Below are 14,182 nucleotides of genomic sequence, written 5' to 3' on the forward strand. Positions count from 1 at the left end.
CCACCAAGCTGCCTTCTAAGAGAGCACACTGACTCTCAGGAAATATAGGTAAGACTCATTACCAAAGAGACCAGAAGCTTAGCTTATTTTAAAAAGATGACCATCTTAAGAATGCTTTTTACATTAAAGGGAAAATTTTCCCCACAGTCCGATTTTTAAAAAATTCTTAATGAATAAGGAAGTAGACAAATGAGAAAATACATATTGATAATCTGTTTTCTGGTTTTGTTGGTCCAAATATACCCTAACCAAAAGGTATTTTTTCCTGATGTAATTCGACAAAGGCATAATTAAATCTAAAGCTTTTTCACACCCTTTAAAAAGAATAACTGTATTCTTCGAAGAATTCCAAAATAGTAACCAATATAAAATGCTTACGAGCTGCTTTGATTTGTTTCTGAGTAGCCCTGTATCTTACATGTCCAAGTCCAAGAACTGCATAATGATCTTGATTCTGAAAGATAAATATAAAAAATTTAAATTCAATAAAAATATACTTCACATCTTGTGTCATGCATATCAGTACACGGCTAAGAAAGCCCTCCTCAGGGCATGGCTAAGATAAAGTCTGGGATGTGTGAAAGAAAAGCTGAATAGCTCGTGCCTCTCTAGTCTTACACTAAGAAGAAGAGACACAATCCACGGGAGTGGGAAAAGTACCTGAGACCTGTTGGCCACAAAAAGACTATCTCCCGGGATCTCCCAAGTAGTATCAATGGCATATAAGCTTGAGGGTAGGATTGTTTCACTTCTTATCTTTGAATATCCATCACATAGCATAATGCCTGGAATATTTTAGGACACTAGCAAATGCATATTAATTAATGATTGACAGGCGGCCACCTTTTGAGATTCCATGAGCTTTTATAACAACTAAGGAAAGCAGTGGGGCTTTCAACTTACTTAAACTGTGGACCATTTTGTTTGGCTGTTGTACTAACTCCCTAGGTCCTCGTAATGAGACAGATGCTTTTACTAGGCAAAACTTATCCCCTGCTCCTCATGGGAGCATGCTAGTTCTCTAAATAAGAGACTGAAGAACACTATCCAATAGCCTGCTTAGACTAGAAGAGGGGTTGGGTTAGGTGTATAGATAATGATGGCCAACAAAAAGACTAGAGACGTTCAAAGGAAAAGAGAAAGGATGAATAAGGAGTGCCTTGGAAATAAGGCTTTTCCATGTAAGAGCCTGAATTTCTCTCTGTTACCAACACATGGAATCCAGAAATTGTTGTAGTAATATAGAGGCTCCTAGGGTAATTCCTTAGGAATAGTCCCCTATGGAACTCCAATGGACTGGCCAGACTCAAAGAAACTGAAGAGCAGCTATGATGGGGGGTGGAAGGGGTGGGATAAGAAGAAAAGGAGTAGTGACAGTCTTTCCCCCTCTATCATTCGATCATAGCATCAAAGGTAGAGAGGCAGAAACCCATCTAGTACAACCCCCTATGTCTATAGATAAGGAATCTAAGGCTTATAAAATGGCCTGCCAAAGTCACATAGAGCCAAGACTCAAACCATGTCTTCTTCAAACCTAGGATTCTTTTCCTCTGTATCATAACACCTCCTTCATTGCAGAGATCTAGTAATCTCCTGGAGGCTATGTTTCCTTCTCATTTAATATGTCATCTCGTTTCTTTTCCCACCTGTCTAGGAAATTTAGAAACCTAGTATTACACTGAGCAGAAAAAGCTAGAAAAGTTCTCATTTTTTAAAAACACTGGTAGTATTGCTAGGCAGTGCTCATGGCCTTTTGAGCAAAAAGGGCTTTTCATAAGGCTATACAATATAATGTTATTTAGAATTATGGGTACATTTCTTTTTTAAATTGACAATAGGAGCACCAATTAGAAACAGTTCTCATGACTCAACCTATGTGATGCATTGTAAATCCAGATGAATAAGTGTAATTCTAAGAACAAAAAAAAAAGGAATTACAGTTAGGTGGATCTTAGAATGTTATGATAGCTGGAAAAATACACCGAACAGTTGAAAACTCTCAAAGAGACTATTTAACAATTTTAAGAAATATATGATGACAACTTAACTTAAAATGGTACGTATATACAATACCTTCCAGTCTTTAGGATCAAGTGTTTTCAGCATAGGAAACTCCTCTAACTGTAATTCTTCATCTTCTGACTCCTCTGATAATTCTTTCTTATCCTCCAGTTCCTGAAAAGAGGCTGAAATATTCCTGTTTCGCCTCTTAATAAATGCTTCATACCATCTTCCCACAGGTTCAACTTGACAGATTACAGAAGCTATTGAGAAAGTATTGAGAAGCTTCAATGTACTTTTACAGTTTAAATTTATTTTACAATAAAGCATTTTCCCAGGAAATAACAAGGTTAAGTAAATGGTATATTCATAAATTTCAAATTTTAAAATCACTACTTATGAAAATAGATGTGCTAATTAAGTTACCAACAGAATTAGTAATACACAATTAATTTCCAGCAAAACACAATTAATAGCCCCATATTCCAAAGTCCTTCTGTGCCATGTGCCAACAGTCAGCCACGAACTAAACAACTTCATATCCTAAGTAAATTTTTGTTGACTTTAATAGGAAAGTGGGGTGTAGTCAGGAAAAACAGGAGAAATGGTACTGACTCTTTTTTAAACCAATAATAGCAACAGTGATTTTTTTGCAAAGACTAAGGAACGTGATCATTGTGAAATTTATTAAACAGAGATCAACACTATTCTGAAAGATGTTAAACAGTTATTAACATTGTGTACCGGAACTTGTGTTCAAAACACGGGTTACACATTTCTAAGTAAATGCATTGCAAGCATGTTTAAATGTGTTTTCCAAAGTCTTTATTGAATTAAGTAATGGATATTTACCAAGAATTCTTGAAATATAAGGGTAAATTGCTCTAAAAAAGAAAAACTATAAGAAAATTTTAGAAGAGGAGAATGTAAATTGGGCTAAATAAAGGGTTACTACATATAAGAAAGCAAAGTGTACAGCTTGAGAACAAATAACTAAAAGATCACAGTTCTGTCTCATAAATGACCTCCACAAATGCTAAAGGGAACTGAATACCTGTTCACATTTTACATGTTTCAGGAATCCAAGACTCTCACGGAATCAAGCTCAAACACATTCTGTCAGCACAACACAGCTGAGGCATCTGAACCATTATTCCCGACATTGCTTTCTCCTTTAACGCGATCACTTTAGTATTTCAAAAAACCCTGTTTTATCAGATTTTATGTCCTGCTATGCACTGCAACATGTCCAAGCCTTTAGGCGATTACCCTCACCAGTGGCTGTGATCCCCCAAAACTCATCTGGTAGCCAACGAGCTTTTCTTCCCTTGGAGAACACTCAAACCTTTCTGGCTAGGTGGGACCTTCCAGGCTGACTTCAGCAAGCCAGGCTCACCCCCACCCCCGGGAAGAAAGGAGTCTCGGCGTCGGTCTTCCGTGGAGGCAACACTGGTCAACTCGACCCAGGGACTCCCAGAAACACAACACAACCAGGATAACACACTTAGAGCTGTGCCCAAGGTCGCATCCCTGTGCAAGCTGGTAGGGGAAGTGCACATTTAAGTTTCTATAGCAGCATGACAACTTCTCAACAACGAACTTTACACAGAAATGACCTCCGCTACGGGCGAGCCAACACTGATGCCGGGAGAAGCGGGGCGGCCAGGCAGACAGCCACAGGCTCTCGGTGCCCCGGGGGCGAGCGGGGAACCGGAGCCGGCCCCCGGGGACGAGCGGGGAACCGGAGCCGGGCCCCGGGGGTCGAGGACCGTGGTGTGCCGCGCACGGGGACGGCTTTGTATGGGCGGCCGGCGGCACGTGGGGGGAAGACCCGGCTTCTCCCCGCCTGGACAGGACCTCGGGGTCTTCTTCGCCCCACCAGAACAGACAGGATGGGGCGCCGGAGGGAGCCGGGGGCATCGCCCGCGCCCAGTTCATGATTCAGCTCCCCGCTCCGAGACCCTGAGAGGGGACGCTCAGGGGACTCCCGCGATCCGGCGCTCGCCAGCGGCGTCCTTTGGCTCCTCGTGCCTCCGGGCGCCGCCGGGTCAAAGGGCGGGGCCAGCGGCCGGCGGGGAGGTCGAGTCAGGCTGAGGGCAGGGGCTGGGGAGCACGGGCTGGGGAGGCATGGGCGGGGGAGGGCGGGGGCACCGAGCGGGTCCAGCCACTTACCCGCCGACAGAGCTCGAGTGACGGCAGTGCCCTGGCCGTCTGGCGCTCCGGGCAGCAGCAACATGATGGCGCTGGTCCAAGCAGCGGTTCCTCTCCCGGGTTGGGGACGCCTCGCGGTCCCTCTCCAGCTCCCCGGCGGGTCCCTCGCGCCTCCGCTCGCTCTCCAGAGCCCAGGAACCGGCGCATGGAGACAGACCACAACTGCTTCCGGGCCATTGCCCTCTGGGTGCAACGCTCTCTCCTGTCCCCCGTCGTTGTACGTACAGGCACCGCCTGGCCCTGACTCCGGCCCGGCCGGGCACCGAAGCCTTACCGAAGGTTCCCGAAGTTGAAAGGGCCGCTTGGTCTTTTTATTATATTTTATATTATATTATATTATATTATATTATATTATATTATATTATATTATATTATATTATATTATATTATATTATATTTATTATATTATATTATGGCCGTCTGTTTATTTTCTTCATAGACTTCCCGTTCTTAGTCCAGCTTTATTAAGCAGTTACTCTTCGCTAAGCACTCTGCTCATCGCTTGGCGTATAAAGGCAGAAAACAAGAAGCAAAACGCTAAACAGCTCCGTCCCTACCCTCAAAGAGTTCACTTCTAACGGGAGTGCCAATATGCAAATCACCGTGTACGGATAGGATCGGTGCTACGTAAAGCGAAGGCAATCTTAGGAAGAGGGAAGGGACAGTCAGCTTGGGGCGGGTGAAATTCTAAATTCAGCCCTATTATTTTTGGTGTCACTGGTGGGAGCGCTAGTCGTTTCCCCTCACTAATCCTTCATTTATGAACTAGAATTTGTAGCCCTGGCAATGGATTCATTTAATAAATATAAAGTAACTACTTTGTGCCAAGGGGTATACAAAAATGAATGAAGAACAGCTCCAGCCCTCAGTGAACTCAATGTGGTGATTATGCAGATATATATATATATTCATATGAAAATTTGTCCTATATCGCTGGGACCTCTCTCTGAGATCAGGAAGACTGGCCTGATTCTATATTTTATTCTAGGCACCACCATCTTTTTTAAAAAATTTTGTGCCGCAAGAAATTCAGCTTTCATTTATGGAATGCCTAGTGAACAGAAACACTATTTTGGGAATTGTGGTGACTGCCCCGGACTTACTGGGCTCACCCAGCATCCTTCCTGCCTGGACCTGGACCTGGGATGAGAGGCAAGAACCAAGGAAGAGAGGACGTTAAAGGAGAACGTCCTTGGGATACTTGGACCTGAAGACCTGAGTGCAAATCCAGACTGAGATACTCACCAGCTCTGTGACCCAAGTTTCCTCATCTGGAAAATGAACTGGGGAAGGAAATGGCAAACCCCTCCAGTATCCTGCCTCTGACATCTACCACCTGTATAACCGCGTCTTCATTCTCCGGGGCCTCTGTTTTCTCAGACATAAAACAAGGAGATTAGACTTGATAGCCCTTTAGTTCCCTTTTCCAGCCCGAGATCTGAGCGTCTGAACAGGAAGATCCACTGGCTGAATAAGAAATAGCTAGAACAGTTCAGCTGTAACGTATGCCCCAACTCCAGTTCTACCTACCACAGGTTAGTCAAGGTGAGGAGGCTGTAATTACATATAAAACATGAATCCTGCCCAGTAGGAATTTATTCTACTTCAGCAAATGACTGACAACTAGTGTGAGACCCTGGAGGGGGAGGGGGAGGGGATAATAACTACCATGTTGTATAGCACATATTATATATATTACATATCACACACACATGTCCTAGTAATGACCAATACTATTATTAGTCAATAGATAACCAACAATTAGGAATTAATAATAGCTTGTAATTACATTATGGCTAATGTAATAATTAACTAATATTAACAGTTATTAAGACAATGTCTTATTTGTTTATTGTGTAATATATTGTATATAATAATAATTGGTTAATAGATTATAATTATTAGTAGTAACTAATAGCATTTATCAATAATTAGTGGTTTAAAGTTTGGGAAGCACTTTACAAAGATCACAAAGAAATAATTATGCTTATTTTGTAGTACTTAACAGTTAATAAAGCACCTTCCTCACAAGGACACTGTGAGACAGGTAAATATCTCATTTTTAAAAGAAGGAAACTGAAGCTTACTTGTAAAATGATTGGCTGAGAAATCACACACGGATAGCAAGAGGAGGCCAGGCTCAAGCCCAGGTCTCCAGACCCTAGTTCTACAGCTGATCTTTGAAGACAATTGTCACATGATACATCTTAACTTAAATGGATTCAGCTAGACAGTGAGAGACACAACGAAAGAGAGAGAGAGAGAGAGAGAGAGAGAGAGAGAGAGAGAGAGAGAGAGGGGGGGGGGGGGGGAGAGAGAACCAGAAGCTTCTTCTGTTTTTCTGTGGCTGAGCTTGAGCTTTCTTCTTCCTTCAAACCCACAGATATTCTGTACATGGGCTTAGACTGGGTAGAAGGAAAGACAGAACAGCCTTAGTTAGTCTTCCTGCCATTCCTAGTAGGTGGCCATTGCTGTCTATGTGCCCTTTAACTTCCTAATGTCCTCTCTTGCCTCCTGGGGAAGCAGAAGAGAGAAACAGTTATGAGGTGGTGTGAACACCCTCTAACAGAATCATACTTAATGTATGAAGCCCTTTCAAGGGTTTTCTCTCTTGGGGTATAGAAATCTGCCTTGCTCTACAAGAAAGTAGGGGTTTTAAGAGGGCAGATTGGGAGAAGGGGTATTCAGTATGTTTGCCATCTTGGGTAGGGGGTAGGGGAGAGATGGGAAGAAAATCTGTAATTCAAAATCTTTGGGAAATGAATGTTGAAAACTAAAAATAAATTAAAACACCAAAAAAAAGAGTTATCTCCCCCCCAACATTCACTTTTCCCAACAGCTAAGTATTGACTTGTTTTTGTTTTGAACCTGAGTCTCCTCTTCTCACCGTGGGATATGGATGTGGCAGCTTGGTCACGGGCCAGTCCCAGTTCTGATCCCCCAGAGAACTTTGATCTGCTTGATTGTTCCAACTTGGAACAGTTTACCCCTCCATAGGCAGCCCCCCCCCCCATTCCACTCCACTCCTGGGGGTTTACCATAATGATGTTGGACTTAGCCTAGTGCATCTTAGAACTCTCAAACTCAAATGCTATACAGCTAGATGGAGCAGTGGGTAGAGTGCTGGAGTCAGCAAGACCTGAGTTTGAATCTTGCCACATATACTTCCTAGTGGTGAGATCCTGGGCAAGTCACTTGGTCATCCTCATCAGCCTTAATTTCCTCATCTGCAAAATGGGGATAATAATAGCAGCTATGGGGGCGGCCAGGTAGCACAGCGAGTAAGAGCACCGGCTCCAGTGTCGGGATGACCTGGGGATCGAAATCCCGGGCTCAGACACTTAGCACCCACCCAGAAACACCCGGCCGCGTAACCTTGAGCAAGTTACTTAACCCCAATTGCTTAAAAAAATAATAATAATAATAGCACCTAACCCACGAGGTTGCTGCAAGAACTAAATGAGATAACATATACATAAGTAAAACACTTTGCAAACCTTAAATACTATATAATTGCTAGGTGGTGGAGTGGATAGTGTCAGCCTAGAGTTAGGAAGACTCCTCTTCCTGAGTACCAATATAGCCTGAGTTCCAATATAGCCTGACATACCTACTAGTAGCTGAGTATCCCTGGGCAAGTCACTTAACCCTGTTTGCCTCAGTTTCCTTCTCTATAAAATGAGCTGAAGAAGAAAATGGCAAACCAGCCCCATATCTTTGCCAAGAAAACCCCAAATAGGGTCACAAAGAGTCTGACACAACTGAAAAAGACTGAACACTCCTCTTCCTCCTCCTCCTCCTCCTGTCTTAAACCTCCCCAGCAACAGGGATTATAGGTGTGCTCTGTGACACCTGGCTTTATGTGTTTTTGTTATCTTATATTTAAACAGGAATCCTGATTGTTCCCCCTAAACCCCCAATCAATGTATTCACTGGGTAGAGGGAAAAGTAAAATTTTCATCCAAATGTTTCCATAGTAACGATCTCGCTCCATCTGCTCTCTGATACAAACTACCTTCCTTTAAATAGGCCCAGGCTCTTTCTAGCTATGCTTATTTAAGGGTACTGTCCTACTTTGTGGGTGACTTAAGGGTAATTTTAACTATACATGATCTCATTTAAGAACTTATCTAACCATCCTAGATGTAACTCCACTATTTCCTATTCTTCCTTACAAAAAAAAAGACAACCTCCATCCTCGTGGAACTTTCATTTCTAAATTCCTTCCACTGGCATGTACATTTGCTGCTCTTACTCTCTACCTCCCAAATCTTACTATCAATTCAAATCTGTCTAAAACAAAATTCATAATTTCCCCCCTTTATTTCTCAAATCAGTTCCCCCTCCTGACCTCTGCAATCTCTATTAATAGTAACACTATTCTCCCAAAAAAGAGTCTCTTAAATTGGTCACCTTTTACTTCTCCATGTCTCTCAGCATCAGCTTTAGGTGGCTAAGCTCTGCTCATTGTTTTGGGGGCATAATTTCTCACACCTATCTTCATTTTTATTGCTGCTTGTTTGTGTTTAGCATATAATGTCACACATGAATTATTCATTATTCTCACTCTCTTCTCTCTGTCTCTCCTCTCTTTCTCCTTCCCTCTTTTTCTCTTCCTCCTCCCTCTGTCTCTCCCTCACCCCCTCCCCTGTCCCATCCACATCCTATATACAACCTGCTAAATTAACCTTCCTAAAGCATGGCCCTTTTGGGGTTACTTTCCTCAAAACCGTTCTTCAATAGTTCTGTGATTTCATCTGTATGGGTACTTTGTTCATGGACACACATCACAACTCCTCTTCAGTTTCACAGATGGTCTTTGAGAGATGTTTTAGAAAAATTCATCAACATTTAGCAAATCTGATCATGAGCTTTTCCCAATTTAGCTGGTCCTGAACAGTCTATCAGTGGGCCAGTACTTAAAGCCTTTTAAGCTTGGCTAAGGTTTGCCAGAGGTTGCCCTCTATAACCATTGCCTTCAAGAAACCAGAATCACTTTTGTGCCAATGTGAGGCATTGGAGTAGGATTTTAGTGGAGATCCTTTCTGATTGCTTAATGAATAAAGTACTGAATTAGGGCTATCTCTTCAGGTGCATAGTATTTTTCCTTTAAAATGGCAGGGAATGGGAATCACTCTCTCCTGTCTATATTAATTCTAACATTTGGGAGTATCCCAAATAGCTCTAACATCCACACTAGGAAAGGAAAAAGGGAGCATTCATACACAAACACAACTACAGCAATCCTATCTATTAAAAATGGCTGAGTTTAAATGCTGTGTACTTCATGAAGCTATTTCAAATTCTTCTTCTAGCCCAAAGTGGCTTTTCTCTGCTCTGAGCATCCACATTATGCTTTTTATATGATATTTATCACATTTGCTCATTATTTGTGTCTTAAGGTGTACAGTGCTTATATGCTTGCTACATGTAAGATTCCTGAGGGCGTAGATCAATCTTATTTATCCCCGAAACTTCTAGATGGCACACTAGATAACATGGGTGAATAGAGTTAGGAAGACCTTAGTTCAAATCCCGTCTCAGATACCTCCTAACAGTATGACCCTGGGCAAGTAAATTACCCTCTCTCATGGGCTAAAATGGGGATAATAATAGCACCTATCAAATTTAGAATGCTTTGAAAACCTTAAAGAGTTATACCAATTATTATTGACATTATTAATAGTATTATAATTATTATTACCATGTTGTCATTGTTCAGTTGTGTTTGACACTTTGTGACCCCATTTGGTATTTTCTTGGCAAATATATTGGATTGGTTTGCCATTTCCTTATCCAGCTCATTTTACAGATAAGGAAACTGAGGCAAACAGGCAAACAGGATTAAGTGACTTGCCCAGGGTCAAACAGCTAATAAGTGTCTAAGGCCAGATTTCAACTCAGGGCTTCTTTACTCCAGGCCCAGCAATCTATCCACTATGCCACCTAGCTGCCCCATTATTACCATGGGGCTTGCATATAAGAGAGACAAAAATGAGTATTTGTTGAATGAATAAAAATACTAGTTTGATTATTTCAGCCTTCTTCCTTGAAAATCTAATAGCTCTTTCTTTCTCCACAAAGTATTTCTCTGATGCCTCATTGTGTTGAGAAGACTTTGGGTTCTTGAAGGCAAGGCCAGTAAAGCAAATGCTCTAACAGAGTATACTGTGCTGCAAAGGTTCAAGTATAAGTTCAATGCAGTATGTCTGCTTTTTTCCTGGAAGCCCAGCCAAGTGTGAAAAAAAGGCTGATCGTTTAGCTATTGATTCTTTGGCTATGATGGCAATTCATGAAATGAAGAAAACTACAAAATGCCCCTTACCACTTTTTGGCCCTCTTCTGCATCTGTGGAGATGGTGGTGCTGTGGGAGAGTGAATCAAGGGTGCTAAAAGCCACAGAATTTGTAGCTATCTATACACATTAACTTAACCATTGGTAGTCTAATGTGAGATCTTTGTCTAGGAACCAACAAATAGACAGAAATAATGCTTTAACAAATGAATCACATTTGTAACCCTGGCCTCCAATGCTCTTTACCTGTTTTGCATTACTATAGAGGTATTCTACTCTTTAAATGGACAATAGACTCTACCCCAGGATGCTTCAGTTCAGTGACCACTTTTTGAATTTTGCTTTGGAGGCTTTTGTGATAGAGGAAGAATTAATTTCCCATGTTTCTGGTTTGTGTCACTCCAGAAGTGTAATGGCCATAGTTGAAGGAAAAATGATTCCTACATACTTGGTCCCCTATCCCTCCTTGGGACTCTGGTAGACTATGGCTATACCATAATGACTCCCCTCTCCCACCCTCATCATTGGCCACACTCTGCTTCTTGATAGGTTAGAGGAGAAGGAGACAGAAGAGACAAAGTTCTGATCACACACTCCTAGCTAAGGCCAAAATTAGCCAATTTTGGTTTATGTGGATTAGCTTCTGATCTGGTATTCCCTTCCTTCCTGCCCTCCCCCAATAATTACTATCCTGTCTCCAAATATAAATAAAGAAAATATTTTCTGATGTGGTTTATGATGGGAGTGGGTAGAGATTCAGGAAGAGGTTCTGAGAGCCCTTTAGAGGGAACAGAGACACAACTTTGCTTCAGTGTGAAGTTATGGAAGGTAAGAGAGGATATTAATATATCCCTAGGCAAGGGAAATGTGTCATATATAATCTTGTATTGTAGTTACTTATATATATATATATATATATATTTTTTTTTTTCTCTTCTGCCACTAGATTATCCTAGAGGGCAGTGAATACATCTTATACCTGTTTCTATCCGGAGCACCCATCACAGCACCTAGTACATAGTATAAGGCTAAATCTATTGAATTAACAAATTCTTCTGCAACATGGATTCTATCCCCTTCAATTCGATGAACTTGCTTTTACCATAGTAAGCCTCTTTAGCAGCTACTACGGTCTACAAAGTAAAGTTCAAACTATAACTTGTGTTGGGGAGTTCCTCAACCCAGTGATCCTAAGATCCTTTTGGACATTGATTCCTCCCACCTTAGTCCATTCAACTGAAGTCAATAAGTCTGGAGGCAAGGCTAGAAGATTAAAAATTTAATTAGCATTAACTGATGGGCAGTTGCCAGATGGATAGCCAGTCATAGAACAAAAGGAGAGACACACAGACACAGACACACACACTTGAGCACACACATGCATATTGGGGTTTTACACAGTCTTAGGGTGACATTACCAGAGGCAAAGGGAACCTGTCTACTTCTTTGTGAGGCTAATAGGGATGTGATATCAGATGGTTTTGGAAAGATTGTTTTAACTTTAAGGTCTCAGGTTTGTTCCAGTGAGGATGTTTTCTAGGTAGTGAAGTTAATCTCATTAGAATATCCTGGTGAGGCAAGAGTTCTCTAAGATAGTAAATACTTCCTTACAGAGAGAAATCATTAAGACTTAACCTGTCCTAGATTGCCTAAGGGTCTTTATTTCCAAGCTTTAAACCAAGTTCACTCTGGATCTCAAGGATTGGATAACAGCAGGTTCCTGCCCAAGCACTACTTAATGGTTATATTATATTTTGGGCCATCCCTTGACTCACTTCTTAAAGAGGCCTATTCACTGAATGGGTGTTGCTTCACTCAAAGTCAGAAATTGAAAAGACTTTAGTTTAAAAGGGCCAAGGTCTCACACTGCCTCCTGGGCCATCTCTGGTCTTCCTGATCTATCTCTGGCCACTGGACCCAGATGTCTCTGGAAGAAAAAGTGAGGCTGGTGACTTTGTATAGCCCTCCCTCACTCAAGTCATGTCATTGTCTCCCTGATGTCACAGTCCTCTTAGAGAACAAAGGATAAACCACACAAGGGTCTCTACACAAGCTTATAATTCTGTTCCTTTGAGCTCTAAGGTTGTTTCTTCTGGAGAGAAGATGTTTTCCCCTATATATATATATACACACAAATATTTGTATATATATAACAATATATTTTATACAAATATTTTACCTATTTTTTTCACACCTGACTATAACAATTGATATTTGATAATATTGCATTATCCTTCTGGTTGGCCTCTTCAACTCCAGTCTCTCTCCACTCCAGTTCATCTTTCACCCAGATGTCAAATCAATCTTCCTAAAGTGTAGGATTGCCCATCTCTTCTCCCTATTCAAAAAACTCCAATAGCTCCTTATTCCCTCCAGGACCAAATATAAAATCTTATTTGGCTTTTAAATGCCATTTATAATCTGGCTCCTTTCTAGGTTTTTTTTTTTTTAAGCTACACTTTATCCCTTTCTATGCATTTTTTTAGGCAGTGATGCTGGCTTCTTGCTATTTATTGCACTATCAGAGGTGGGGAACCTGTGGACAGAATTTGGACAGAACAGAACAAATACTATGAAGTTTGGATTCAAAGGACCACACTTGAGGACCTAGAGGGCCACGTGTGGCTCAAGGCCCAGGTTCCCCACCCCTGAGATAATCCCAACTCTAGGGATTTTCCCAGACTGTTGCCTTACCTGGAATTCTCTTCTCCATTATCTCCGATTCCTGGCTCCCTTAAGTCTCAGTTTAAATCCCCTCATCTGCAAGGTTTTTCTAATCTCCCTTAATTCTAGTGCATCATTTCCATTTTGTCCTGTGTATATTATGCCTTGTTAGCATACTGTTTCCTCAGGTCCTGTTTTTGCCTTTCTTTAGCATTTAACACAGGGCCTGGCATATAGTAAAAATTTTTGCTGACTTGACATTAAAGACCCTCCAATCTGGTACCACTTGATCTTTCTAGCCTCATCTTATTCTCTTTAGGATACATTAGTTTGTAGGCAAATACTAGTTACTCCCCAACCCCCCCCCCCAGTAGTTTCTCCACTCCTTGCTTTTAGTTGTGTTGTTCCTTTTGCCTGGAGTATACTTCTTTCCCTTGTGAAGAGGTTGAATCCCTGCCACCCCTTCTTTAAAACAGTACAAATTCTGTTGAAATCTTTTGAGAGTCCTATTAATAATGCTCTTCTTTTTTCTTTCCCCCTATTTCACTTGAAGTAGCCCCTCCTCCTTCTTCCTAAATCCACTTATCAGGTGATATGTATTATAATTATCTATTAATTAACTCATCCCTAGATTGTTAACTTGGTCTATGAGAACAGGAATCATCTTTTCCAAGTTTTTGTCTTTCCCAGAACCTGACAGTGATTAACATATAGTTGGGCTTTCTGGGAGATTGTTTAAAGGCCCTTAATTAAAAAAAAATCTTTTTCACTGTCTACAACAGAACCAGAACCAGTATCAAGTATCACAGAATCTCTGAGTCGGGCAGTCATTGGGAGGCCAGCCAAATACTACCTCAACAAATATCCTTTCCACTACATCCCTGACAAGTGGTCATCCCTCTTTAGCTTGAAGGCTTTTCTTTGAAGGCAGGGATTACTTTACTTTTTGTCTTTGTATCTGAGGTAGCTAGAACAGTGACTTGTATGTAGCTATGCATAATAAAAGCTTAT

The 14,182-nt window shown here is 41.4% G+C and overlaps 1 protein-coding gene across 1 annotated transcript in view; it reads right to left on the reverse strand.

Moving 5' to 3' along the window:
• The window catches only part of LOC138176048 (dnaJ homolog subfamily C member 2), a 33,346-nt gene extending 28,926 nt beyond the window's left edge, over positions 1 to 4,420 (reverse strand). The window contains exons 1-3 of the mRNA XM_069106789.1: positions 4,174 to 4,420; positions 2,074 to 2,264; positions 379 to 454 (exon numbers count right to left, since the gene is read on the reverse strand). Of these exons, the coding sequence (XP_068962890.1) occupies positions 379 to 454; positions 2,074 to 2,264; positions 4,174 to 4,237 (331 nt within the window). The 5' untranslated portion in view covers positions 4,238 to 4,420. The remainder of the gene's footprint in view (positions 1 to 378; positions 455 to 2,073; positions 2,265 to 4,173) is intronic.
• Positions 4,421 to 14,182: the final 9,762 nt, after the last annotated feature.

This window comes from Petaurus breviceps, unplaced genomic scaffold, assembly GCF_028583685.1.
Source record: "Petaurus breviceps papuanus isolate PSGF00001 unplaced genomic scaffold, PetGlider_PUasm1.0 80, whole genome shotgun sequence".
Classification (NCBI taxonomy): domain Eukaryota; kingdom Metazoa; phylum Chordata; class Mammalia; order Diprotodontia; family Petauridae; genus Petaurus; species Petaurus breviceps.